Raw genomic sequence first — 13,357 nt, 5'->3', positions numbered from 1 at the left:
TACTCCCATGGAGGTGTGACCCCACCCATTCAGGGTGGGCCTTGATCAGTGGAGCCATATAAAACATGCTGACTCAAAGAGACTGAACGGAGTGCAGCTATGAGTGACGTTTTTAAGAGGAGCAAGCTTGCTAGAGAGGAACATCCCGGGAGAAAGCCATTTTGAAACCAGAACTTTGGAGCAGACGCCAGCCATGTGCCTTCCTAGCTAACAGAGGTTTTCCGGACGCCATCGGCCATCTCCAGTGAAGGTACCCGATTACTGATGTGTTACCTTGGACGTTTTGTGGCCTTAAGACTGTAACTGTGTAGTGAAATAAACCCCCATTTTATAAAAGCCTATCCATCTCTGGTGTTTTGCATTCTGCAGCATTAGCAAACTAAGACAACTGCCATTTTAAAAAAATCTGTTTCAGAGGTAATCAAGCTTTTTAGTTTTAGGGGCCTTGAGTAGGAAGGTTGTTACTCATAGACTTAAGGACTTTATTTTCAGGACTAGGAGAGAAAAGCACTGTCTCCTTCCCCTACAATTATATCAGCATTGCAGGATGTGGGGAGAGTTATAGTTTATAAAATCATATTCAGTGTTCTAATTTTGATAAAAATACTTAATCTTTCATAATATAGGAAACAGAGTTAGAAAGAACTCCTTGGCTGGTGGGGAATACAAAGATAGAGCAAGAAAGCATTCAGAGTAAGGCCTATAAATTAATCGGTTGGTAAAAAGTTGGGAAGTTACAGGAGATGGTCATTGTGAATATGGTGTTATTTACACTGCTTTCTTTCACATATCCAGTACGGTTATATTGTTCGGAGATAATGTGCTTTGAAAATTTGATTTTGTATAAAAAGAGGCTTTTGAACACTGAAAAGCTTATAAATATCTTCCATTTTGTCCATCCCGTGAGTTAGAGTTCGCCTTGACTCTGCAAGTTAGAATCAGAGGATTATGAAAATAAGATCATTTAGATTTGACCCAGGACACCATTAAATGGTGTCAGATTTTAGGTGGCAGTTAGGTGTGTGAAAAAGAAAATGAACAAAGATTTCACTTACTGGGGCTCAGGCATAATTGGGTGCCTCGATCGCCCTGCCAACCACCTGCCGCCAATAAAACCATTCATCGCTCTGCAAGAGGCACCAGGTGCTTCCATCTTCAGTACTCCTGGTACTTCTGTCTTCTCTTTTGAGGTAGCTAAAGGTGGCAGCCAAAAAAACTGTTTGATGCTTTTATCAAGTATCTATTCACGTTATGATGCAGAAGATAGGGAGAACTTCAGTTGAGTTATCTGAAAGTATTGGGCAGTGACACCATGCCAAACACTGTTAAATTCATGCCATTAAAAAAAAGTGGAGTGTTCTGCAAAGCACAAGTCTCTGAAGCCTTTCAGATTGGACAGTATTGGCTTATTAACAGGAATCTTCAGAGGCCTTGAAAGCTTAATATTAAAGAGGCCTTTTAATTACCAAGGGGAAAAAAAATTGAGAAACTTCTGAAACCTTGCATTCTAAGTGCTGCCACAATTTTGTGAGGAAATTGAATTCCAGAATTTCTTCATCTCCTTCTTCAGTCTTATCTCTGAACTGATGACTGAACATATCAAACTTCAGATTTTAAAACATCAGCTCATCCTTCTTTGTTATTAGTTGTACAGCAATGCCATGTTTCAGATCTGGGTTTTGGGCAAAAATTGAAGGAAACTGGTGTTCAGGATGTACTACAGCAGTTACCACAAGTGTCCACTTTTACAACTCTGCTCATAATCTACTGGAAATCTTCAGCCTTGCTGTCAGCACAATCCTTTGTGAAAAACAGCACATTTCAGCCCAGTTTGTTTGCCTTGTTTTTTTGAAGATTTGAGTGCCATTCAGAGTGTTCTTTGGTTGTCAAAGAGGACTGCGTTCAACTGACTTTACGGACAGAACAACCCTGATTTCGAAACACCAGCAAGAAAGACTCTATACTTGAAAAACTTTAAAAAAGTGAAACTTTCAGTAGAGTTTGACACTTTGAAGTGTAAAATAAATTGATCCTGAGATGTCAAGGGACAAATGCCAACATGAAATACTTCAAGGAAAACCTGCCGAAAATCCAGCTATAGACATAGCGAACTGGTGCTAAAAATGCCTGATTTTCCTAACTTGGCCAATCTTTCAGGAGCTGGACTCATGAATGCTATTTCAAGGAAAAAAAGTGAAATATTCAGAATTATTTTATTCATAAAACCCACCTGTGGCAGCTTTGAGAGGAATGTGTTTCACACTGATGTTCAGTCCTCACTGGAAGAGCTTCAAGAGGACTTTGTGGAACTCAAGTTTGATTTTGTTGGCTAGAAACTTCCATATTAATACCCTAGCTTTAGTCCGTCAGTTGTGCTATTTTCTCCTCACATCTTACATCTTAAAAGCTATTTGGAGGGGGCAGGGGTGGTATGTCTAGCCATGGAGAGAAAACAGTACGAGATCGTTACTGAAGCAGCTCGTGTTCTGTTTGTTGCATCTTCTACACCTCAGAGGAAAAACAGTGTTCTAGCTAGAAAACAGGCTTAACAGTGACGTGGTTATCACATCATCTCAGTAAAAATTTTTCCCTTCTGAAATTATTAGTCATGCTAATTTTAAACAGTGAAAGAGGGAGAGCAGGAAAAGTAGGGGTGTGAGGTGACAGAAATGTTGAGAAAAACTGGTATATCCGTATCCACTGATAACTCACCTGTTTGCTGAATGTCTTCCCTACTAGGTTCCCCTGTTAACCACAGTATCACAAGTCATACTGTTGAATCTTCCTTCTCTCTACTCCCGTGGCTGTGTACCCTGGACCTCACCTTCACACAGACTTGTTACACATCTGAAATCCTCAACTCCACTTGCAGTGATCTCAGTTCTTAGCCTTCCTGTGTACTTAAACACACTCCAGTTATATCTGCCCTTCAGCTTTATGGAAGCCACTGTTCCATTCACTCCTGATTTTTTTTCCTTCCCAATGTTTCAGATTCCTACCTACTGAGTCTGGAACCCATGATTAGTGTTTGCATAAAGATCTGATCCATGTTCAGATCAGGGTTTCTCAACCTCAGCACTATGCACTGTTAACATTTTGGACCAGGTGATTATTTGTTGAGGGCTGTCCGCACTGCAGGATGCTGCTAAAGCTTATGCATAAAAGGCCAGAACTGTCTGCCCTTGTCAGCAACAGGTAGGTGTTGGCCCTGGGCCAATACATGCAATATTAGCTTCTAAAGCACATCTTCAAAATGTAATGCTCAAGTGTGTGTTGGGGAGTGGCGTGGCAGTAAGTGGGAATTCTGTACTTTCTGCATGGTTTTTCTGTAAATCCACAATACTTAATTAAAACAAAACAAAACAAAACAAAAACCTATTGCTCCTCTCCCACTGGTCATCAGCCCTGGACTCTGTCCTACCTCCTAAAACCCCTACAGATTCTATGCTATTTTCCACCCCCAATCCCTAACTCCTTCTTAAGTTACCCTGTAACATTGAATTTACTACAAAAATTCATTGGCTGGTAAAATGGGGTTACAGGAAGGGGGAGACGGGCACTAGCCCTCGATATTACGCCTAGTAGAACTTTCTGCAAGGATGGAAGTGTTCCATCTGTGCTATCCAAAACAGTAGGTACCTCTAGCTACATGTGACTGCTGAGCTCTTGAAATGTGGCTAGTGCAACTGAGGAACTCAATTTCTAATTGTATTTAATTTTAATTTAAATAGCCCTATGTGGCTAGTGGCTACCAAATCACATTGAAGTGTGCATTTCTATGCAAGAAGGCATAGAAATCTGGTTCTTCCCAGCACTCTCAGCAGGCCCTGGCTGTTTAGTATGAACATGGAGAACTATCTCCTCTTCAGCCCTCATATTTTTGGATTGAGCTAGTTGGCCTCAAGATTCCATTTTGGCATAGTCTCCCTAGGCACATGGAATTCCCTGGTTGAAAGTTGAAGAGGGGGACTTTAGTAACCTTTGGTTTCTCCCTACCATCTAATACTACTTTAAATTCTTTATATAGAAAGCCAGAAGCTTGCCTTCTCTCAGAATTTCTTACAGTCCTGCCTGGACTATCCTCATTTCCACAGCCCTTGACTCTGCACGTGTACAGAAGCACCCAGGACCTGGGGAATCCCACAGTCGCATCTCCTAGGGAAGACTCAACAGAATGGCTTAGGGTTTGCTTTCAGGGGGCTAGTAGACCTCAGATTTCTGCCTAAGATGGACACTGAATCTGTATCAGGATAGACATACCAGAAAAAAAAAAAAAAAAACGTGTGATCACTGTTCCAGGAATTGATAATGACACGCCCCTCTCACTAGGAGGGGAACAGCACCTATAATTATACTTTCGTGTTTCCTTGTCACCAACCTTTCTGTACTCAATTCTTCAGCCATCAAACATTAGTTTCTACATACAGAACCCAATTCTAGATGTTGGAGTGAAGGAGGCAGAGTAGGGAGGGGATAGATGGATTGGAAAAGGTGTTTACTCCTCACTCACAGGGCCTTTGGTTAAGTTCTCAGGGTCTCAGCACTCTTTAGTAGGACTCTCATGGCCTTACTAGAGATCCACCTGTCCAGGGCTTCAGCTCTAGGCTTCAGTCATTTCTTGCCTTGATTCCCGTTTCTGGTCTTACTCCTCCAGCCTTGCCGCCACTCCGATAACAAATGCCTTCCAGTAGAATCAGGTCTAGGCAGGAGAAGGATGTGTTCAGAACCCTAAAAAATTGCCCTCAGCCTCAGGACAAAATTCAGATTCCTTAGCCGCAGATTCCTGATTAGGGCTCCCAGCCCAACTTTGGGTTTCACTCTATCTGCTGCCTACACTTTGTTCCCTCTCAAGTTCCCTCTTTAACCTCCACACAACAACCACTTCTATCCCATTTCCCCTGTGCTGATAGCTCCACCTGGAACACTATCCTCAAGCTCTACTACTGAGCCTGTGAGGCAGTCTCCCACGTGCAAAACTCTCTACCCTGGTCCCTGAGTCCCTGTTCTCCGGGAACTCGGGGAGCCCTGAGGAATTCAAGTAACTGCAAATCGAGGTAAGTGCTGTGAAGGACCAGCAACACCATTACCACTGCTACGAGAGCATGAAGAAAGGAGCCTGACCTAGACCTGAGGGTAATGGAGGGCTGTTTTGAGGAGGCCACCTGAACTTAAAGAAAGCTTAGGTTTAATTAAGAGAAAGAGGGTGGGATATGGTGGGCCTTGCAGACAGAAGAGCATGTGTAAAATTTTGTGTGGGAAGTGAACTGATGAGTTGAAGAAAGAGGGCCATGTCACCACAAAACAGTACGAGGGACATTTCAGAGCTGGCCACACTGGACACAGGGTGACAGTAAAGACTTTGGTATCTAAAAGTACAAGGGGAAGCCACCTGCCGCAGAGCTTCAACTGGCAGCCAGCGGGCCCCTGGTCCTTTTCCTGGGCCTCCAAGGGAAACCCTGTCAGGCATCCCCCCCGTGGGCCTGAATGCCGGGACAGGGTGGGGAGGTGAGGCCTCCAAGGTAATGGTGGACCCGTGGCACCGTGGCCTGAGTGGCTCTTTTCAGCTAGAAGTCACGGTAAGATGGACCCCCTCAGAAGAGCCTCTTGAGATTCCTAGCTTTGTGGAGCTCATGCTCTTGAGAATTCCCAACTCCAGAGGCTGACAGGAGCCCTTCCCTGGGGAGAAAGGAGGCGGAACATCCACACCAAGTTGGCACAGGCAGATTTCCTGCGGGAGGGACGGCTGAGTTACTCGGCAGGTCACTGGGGTCCCTGTCCCACCGATTTCTCCTCTTAAGGAGGATGAGGATCCCAGCTGGAGCCCCTGACCCGGGCCAGGGGCCATGCAGGGAGCCCGTGAGGCTGGGTGCTGAGGGGGAAGGCAGCATCTCCATCCCAGCCCCCGCCGCGAGCTACTCCCCAAATGGTCCTCCCCCCGCAGGATCGTCCTTTGTGGGTTGCCGCATCCCCCTCAAGAAAGGAGAGGGAAGAAGACTGGAGAAACTGTGCGGGGAAAGCCCGAATCCAGCGGGGCTGGTCGTCAGGGAAGGCCAACATTCCATCTTTCTCCCCCAACTGGCACTGTCAGGTCTATCCACTGCCAAACCAGAATTTCCCCCTCGGCCCCATGGAGGGCAGGGGTGCAGTTAGCGGAGCCGGCGGGGGAGGGAGGCGCTGGCCTCGGGAGCACCCGCGGCTTCGGAAACCGGCCCTGCCCTGCAGAAAGATCCTCTCCCACGGCGCGTGCAGGCGAGTCTGGGAGGCTGGTCTTCCTCAGGCATGAGGCATGCTGATTCCACAGGGGCTCCCGGGGCAAAGTTCAGGAAACAGCACCAGGAGCTTTTTCGGGGGTGTGGAATGTAGTGGCGTGACTTGCGGGGTTATCAGCGGGAGTGGAGGGCAGGGGGAACCCCGCGCGTACAAGCTGTCGAAACCCTCGCGCGACGCATGTCATTCCCACACCGAGGCTCGGTGGAGTCGCCGCCTCTCCATCGGTCCCGAACACCCAAGGAGCTGGGTGCCGGGGTGGGTGAAAATGGGGGCTCCCACGACCACAGGAGAAAATAAACACCTGAGTGGGGAGAGGGAGGGTGGCAAGGAGGCAGGTGATGTCCACCCCGGGGCTCTAGTAGGACCCTCGTCAATCAGGGCGTGGAGGGAGCACAGCCAGGACAAAGCCCTGCGGGACCTAAGGAGGCTGCCTAGGAAGGTAGCGGGTTCTGCAAGAGATCGGGAGACAGCGCCCAGAAGGGAGGAACCCTGACCTCCCCAGCACCTAGGTTGCTAGTCTGCCAGCTTTGCCACTGCCCCCGGCTCCCACTGTGCAATCTTCCTCGCCGACCTTCCGGGACGCGTTGCAAAGACTCTTTCCCAAGTTTGCGAAGCGTGAACTACTCCCCGCCTCCCCCAGGCCCCCATCTTACAGGTCTGTCCTCATTTCCTCATACTCCAACACTCCTCTGACACTGCAGCTCAGGACCTTTGCGCTGACTTCCCGCAGAAGGAAACATCCTTTTCCCATATACCTTTCCTCCTATGGGACACTATCCCCCTATATATCCACAGGACACTACCACTGCTTGGTACCTTTGCTCCAACCCCCCCCTCGAATTCCCTCCTCCATAGAATGCAAGCTCCAAGAAAGCTGAGTCGTCCTCTGTCCTCTTCACAGCTGTATCCCCAAGACCTAAAACAGGTTCCCCTATCCACTAAAGAAGCGACGTAGCATTTATTCTGCCAGGCGATGCGCTGGGCGCTTTGCCTATCTTAACTCATTTACACTCCACGACATCGTGTGAGGTAGGCACTATTATTATTTCCAAACTCACTTCACAAATGAGAAAGTAAGGTTAACACATGTTACAAATAAAAAGTATATACTTAAGAATAATCCCTTAATTTTGTATAGATGATAACGGCTGCCGTCACCCTGATCTGTGCCCCTCCTCTCCACTAAAAAATAGAGGGGTCTGCGGTCCACCCAGGGGCGGGAGACACCATATATACACGCGCCTTAAGGTTGACTCGGAAGCCGGTAAGCAGCCAGGTACCTGAGTTCCTTGCTGTCAGCGGACACCTATTTCAGGGCCCGCGGGGACCCCGGGCCCGCGGTCTTCTATGTGCGATGACCAGGTCTGCAGCCGACTTTTGACCCGAGTCCCCAGAAATGAGAACCCCGAGGTCCCTCCTCCGGACCCTTCCGTTTCTGCCGGCTCTCCACGCTCTTCCCTAGGCGGGAGTTGGGTGGCAGCCCCGCAGCAGGAGCCACAGACCTATTTTTAGTCTTACATGGAGTGCCTGCGCCAATACGTTCAGCTCATAAACGTCTAATGCAAGAGCCGCCCTCTGTGCATGACAATCCGCCAACCCCTACAGTTCCCTTGAGCACGGTTTTAAAGTTTTTAAAGGTTCTTTTTTAATGCAGTATTTGTCAAATGGCCCAGCTGTACTCACCCTGCGGCGCTCGGCATTCAGCGCCCTCCGCGTTGCCCTCTCAGCCGCCGAGCGGAAAGGGCGGGACCCCGCGGTGCACGCAGGGGACGGAGGCGGCCCTCAGCGGAAAGGGCCGCACGCTTCCGCTCCTCCGCGGCGGGGACGTGGCGCCCCAGTCCACGTTTAAGGAGACTTTATTAAAGCTGTTTAATTCACACACAATACAAGCCAAGCAACGGGTACAGTCAGTGCCTCGCAGTGTAATCTCATAGTCGTGCGTTCATGACCACGATTTTAGAGCATTTTCATGGCTCCAAAAAGAAAAACCCCTTTCCCCCTCCTATGATTGGCACTTAGCATTGGGGTGGTAGCTGTGTTACAACTGATGGGGGAATCTTAGAATATTGCCGTTAACTATAGTCCATCAGGTATCTTTTTTCCCACATGCCGCCCTATTCTTAACACCTGGTAATAGTGACAGACATTTATTCTGGGTCACGGAAGAACTTGTATTTGTGCCCCTAACCACCGTCATCGTCCGCAACAGGGTTGACTGTGTTCTAGCCTGTCATACACTGCGTTATATACTGGGTCGTCTATGTCGCTAGAAGGAAAGCAAGAGAATGAAACATGACGAGCCTTTTTAAACACTTCAGTGGCGTTGGTTTCAGTAAATATTTCTTGCGGGAGGAGGGTACGTCATGTCCCGAGATTTCACACTTTGTGCTATCAAGGGCGCCGCCATCTTTGGCCGAGGTGTCTCCTGGGGGTCGCCATTTTGCCGGAGCGGGAGGGTATTTCCGGTTCCGGCGACGGGAGGCTCTTCCTTTCTCACGGCGGGGCAGCGGCGGTGTCGGCTGTGGCTCCCGGAGCTCCCGACTATCTGGTGCCATCCTCGTCGCTGCGGCGACCCCCACACCCGCCGCCGCCATGACCGAGCAGATGACCCTCCGCGGCACCCTCAAGGGCCACAACGGCTGGGTGACCCAGATCGCTACCACCCCGCAGTTCCCGGACATGATACTGTCGGCTTCGCGAGGTGCGGGCTCAAGGGCTGGGGCTAGGGCGGGACTGGGCCGGTGGCGCGCGATGGCGGAGGGTCCCGGGGTGAGCCCGCGCGGCGCCCGGCCTCTGCGGAGGAAGGCGCGAGCCGGCCCTTGGCCTCCAGGAGCATCCAGGGGGTTTCTCCTCCCTGGACCCCTCCCCGCGGGTGTGGTTCTCGGGGCCTCGGGCGGGGCGGTGATGACCCCAACATGCCGTCTGAGTGACCGTGCGGAGACCCAGAGGCTGTTTCTGAGCTGCCGCCCGACCCCAGAGGCGTCTCGGGCCCGAGCGCTCCCGGTGTGAAGTCACCTGAGGCTGGAGTCAGGCTGGCCTTGAATCTCAAACATCACTGTGTGGGGCGCGTTTGCAGGAAGCGTCCAGTCGTTTCCAGCGTCAGCCCCTCAGAAGCAGTTGCAGAAGGCCCACCAGTGGTCTTCCCGCGTGTGAACTGCTGTGTGTCTGCATTGGGCCTCGGTTAAGATGCGAAATAGATGTCCAGTGGGTTTGACAGATTCTCCTGGTACGGCTCAGCTCTGCCCTGCAGTAGTGAATCACTCAGCCCTGGCTAGGAGACTCTTCTGGGGCTACAGATTTCCTGCAGCGTCCCAGTCCATTATTTGTCATTTTTAAAGCCATCCGTGACCTGGAGGTGATCTGGATTCTCCAGTAGGTCGGCAGGGAGGCTGGGCTACCATTTCTGTTTTATCTCGTTTTAGACAAGACCATCATCATGTGGAAGCTAACCAGGGATGAGACCAACTACGGTATCCCCCAGCGTGCCCTGCGGGGTCACTCCCACTTTGTTAGTGACGTGGTCATCTCCTCTGATGGCCAGTTTGCCCTCTCAGGCTCCTGGGATGGAACCCTGCGCCTCTGGGATCTCACAACGCAAGTAGCTGCTCACTTAGCTCAGGGGCCTTGGGGAGGAGCTGGGCAGGAATGAAGCAGAGGCTGTGGGGAGGTGTCTTCCGGGGAGAATCGGGTGCATCGTGGGGGCACCGGGGAGAATCGGGTGCATCGTGGGGGCTGTGGGCGGAGCTCCTAAAGAAGAGGGGCGTCAGACCCTCACTCCTTGCTTGAATTGAGTGGTTACTCAGTTTTGAGTTTTCTCTTGCTGAGAAGTGGTCTGATGAGTATCTTTGCCCAGTACAGTGGTTTGTGATTTCAACACGCTCTGTCTTGTGAACTGTCCTGGATGGCAGTCAGGCAAGCGACAGGAGCGATGGAGGGTCCTGGTGATGACAGACGACATTGTCTGGCCGATCCCCATGGGGACGTGAGGACATGTCCTGCAATTCTGAGGAGATTCTCTGGTACATACGCAGCCAAGGACTTGCTGTGGTCAGAGCCATTGTGGAGTAATGCAGCGCCACTGAGACAGGGCAATGGTGTGACTGTGGGGGAACAGTGTTTGCGTATCTTTCTAGAGAGTGATCGAGTCCTCCCTTTCAGGGGCACCACCACACGCCGATTTGTAGGCCATACAAAGGATGTGCTGAGTGTGGCCTTCTCCTCTGACAACCGGCAGATTGTCTCTGGCTCCCGAGATAAGACCATCAAGCTCTGGAATACTTTGGGAGTCTGCAAATACACTGTCCAGGTGAAGTGAAGGCATGGGTGGAGAGCACGTGTTGGAGGTCCTCTCCTCTTCCATTTCTCTTTGTCTCATGTGCTGGTTTCAAGTCTTGTCAGGAACCTAAAGGTTCTGGGGGTGCCAACATCCATCCCACCCCACATGGCTGAGGGAGGGGTGTGGCCGCTGGAATTTCATGACACAGAAAGGTTTCCCTCTACTTCCTTTCCATCTGTAGGATGAGAGCCACTCAGAGTGGGTGTCTTGCGTCCGCTTCTCGCCCAACAGCAGCAACCCCATCATTGTGTCCTGCGGCTGGGACAAGCTGGTCAAGGTGAGCTTGGAGCCAGGGGGCAGAAGGGCCTTTTCCAGCCAGAATGTGCTCCCGCTGTCTCCCAGATGGTCATGGCTCCAACTTCGTGTGTTTTGCAGGTTCCCTCAATTGAGTGTTTCCTTTTTCTGCTATTGTTTTCAACTTTGGACATAAGTTTCTGGTATTAATAGCAAGAGGAAAAAAATGTGGAGTAGCTTAATTTAGCCCAGAGCCCCTTGTAAGACTCCACACAGCATTTGTTTTAACCCCAACTGTTCTTCGGTGGCCAAGACAAATCATTTCAACCTCCTTTTTTGTTACTTGTAAAATGATAAATGATTACTGTACCTGAGAGTGTTTTTAAATGAGGTATCGTGTTGTTTTTGTTGGGCTCCGGGTCTGGCTGGTCTGGCCGCTCATCTGTGGTCCTCTGCCCGTCTAGGTGTGGAACCTGGCTAACTGCAAGCTCAAGACCAACCACATCGGCCACACGGGCTACCTGAACACAGTGACCGTCTCTCCAGATGGATCCCTCTGTGCTTCTGGGGGCAAGGTACTCGGGCCAGGAGCCTCCTCAGAGCGGGGCAGTGTAGAAAGGATACTTGATAGGTAATAGTTTCCTGGCCGCTAAAACAAAAGCCATGCACTGAACTGGCTTAAACCACAAGAATTTATTGGCTTGCAGTTTGAGGCTAGAGGTCCAAATCAAAGCACCAAGGAGACGTTGCTTTCTACCCGAAGACTGGCACTCTGGGGCTGGCTGCCAGCGATCCTTGGGTGCTTGGTCTTTCCATCTGATGGCAATGCACGTGATGGAGTTGGCTCTCCTGGCCCCGTTGGCTTCTGGCTTTTCCACATGGCCTTCTCTCCTCTTTTGTTCAGTTGTGTTTGCTTACAAGAACTTCAGCCATGTAGGGTTAAAGCCTCCCCTCCTTCAGTTTGCATGCCCCTTAACTAACACAAGTCCTATTTACAAATGGTTCACACCCTCAGGACCCCAAGGGGCCAGGGGTTGGGACCTGAGCATGCCTTTTGTAGGGGATACTTGAGCCATTTGATTAAAGGAAACTAGGGGAAAGCTTAAGAATTGATCTGGACGAAACATGGGGACTAGTGGAATTAACACTGGGCAGAGGTCACACTGACCTGATTGTGTCTTCCCAGGATGGCCAGGCCATGCTGTGGGACCTGAACGAAGGCAAGCACCTCTACACCCTAGATGGCGGGGATATCATCAACGCCCTGTGCTTCAGCCCTAACCGCTACTGGCTCTGTGCCGCCACGGGCCCCAGCATCAAGATCTGGGTGAGTGTGGGGTGTTGCCAGGCTGAGGACCTGGCTGCGCTTCGGGAGACCTTCCGATGTCGTGCTCACTCCAGTATGCCCTCTGTCTGCTGAGATTTAAGGTTTGTACACCACGATCAGTTTGTCTGTGAAGGGCCAGGAAGGGCAAGTTAAAACTTCCTAGGATTGGGGTGTTGAGATAATGGGAGATTAAAAATTACGGGAGCTTACTCAACTGCAGCACGTTTGGGTCCTTTATTGTCAGGGTGCTGTCTAGTGCATTTTAGGATTTTTAGCAGCATCCCAGGCCTCTACCCACTGGACACCAGTAGAAAACTCCCCTCCATGATGACAACCAAAAATGCCTCCAAACATGGCCAAATGTGGGAGGTGGGAGGGGGGCAAGTTCCCATATTGAAAACCACTGAGCTATGTAGGGGCTCTTGAGCAGTGAGCTCTGCTTTGGTATAGAAAATCCTTGGAAATTTTAGGCCTCATAAGAGAAGTTGTCAGTGACATTAAATAGGATTAATGGTTTCTTTGCCCTGTTTACCAGGACTTGGAGGGCAAGATCATCGTAGATGAATTGAAGCAAGAAGTTATCAGTACCAGTAGCAAGGCAGAGCCACCCCAGTGCACCTCTCTGGCCTGGTCTGCCGATGGCCAGGTAAGTGGGTCTGCCCTCTTGGGTAATTTGGCTTCTTTTCCCCCCCTCCCTTTCTGCTTGTGGTGTGACTAGTCTGGCAGGCACAGGCTCCGTCTCTCTGACATAAGATAGAATTACACTGAAAAGATTAGCCATGATTATTGAGGACCTCATCAGGCCTGCTAGCAAACACAGAGTATGCTGCAAAGGAAATTCTGTGGTCTGGAGGGCTTTGGATACCTGCGTCTTTAGGTTAATACCTTGACTTACTTGAGCAGTTGGCAAACGTATGAATCCTTACCACCAGCTGTATCTCACTCTAGGAATGTAGTCAGCTACCCAGCCTGGGATCTTAAAAGGAGGGCCATTTTAGCTGCACTAGTGAGACTGCAGACCTGCCCTCACCTGGGGTGATTTCTCTTTTCTTGCAGACCCTGTTTGCTGGTTACACAGACAACCTGGTGCGAGTGTGGCAGGTGACCATCGGCACCCGGTAAAACATTTATGGCAGAGCTTTAGAAATAAAGGAAAAACTGGTTTTCGGACATTTTGAAAGTGTCTTTCT

The 13,357-nt window shown here is 50.0% G+C and overlaps 1 protein-coding gene and 1 non-coding gene across 2 annotated transcripts; both read left to right on the top strand.

Moving 5' to 3' along the window:
• The first annotated feature begins 8,754 nt into the window (after positions 1 to 8,754).
• RACK1 (receptor for activated C kinase 1) lies at positions 8,755 to 13,339 on the top strand. Its single transcript, XM_037817567.1, has 8 exons — positions 8,755 to 8,971; positions 9,693 to 9,864; positions 10,429 to 10,576; positions 10,788 to 10,883; positions 11,305 to 11,415; positions 12,027 to 12,167; positions 12,703 to 12,813; positions 13,224 to 13,339. Exons 1-8 carry the CDS (start codon positions 8,863 to 8,865, stop codon positions 13,287 to 13,289), a joined length of 954 nt encoding a protein of 317 aa, XP_037673495.1. The 5' UTR covers positions 8,755 to 8,862; the 3' UTR covers positions 13,290 to 13,339.
• LOC119520151 lies at positions 9,166 to 9,233 on the top strand. The gene has a single exon (XR_005214142.1). It is a non-coding gene; the product is annotated as a small nucleolar RNA SNORD95 (small nucleolar RNA).
• Positions 13,340 to 13,357: the final 18 nt, after the last annotated feature.

Source organism: Choloepus didactylus, chromosome 24, assembly GCF_015220235.1.
Source record: "Choloepus didactylus isolate mChoDid1 chromosome 24, mChoDid1.pri, whole genome shotgun sequence".
Taxonomy (NCBI): Eukaryota; Metazoa; Chordata; class Mammalia; order Pilosa; family Megalonychidae; genus Choloepus; species Choloepus didactylus.
The sequence above is the reverse complement of the archived record's forward strand: the minus strand, read 5'-3'. Positions and strand labels throughout refer to the sequence as shown.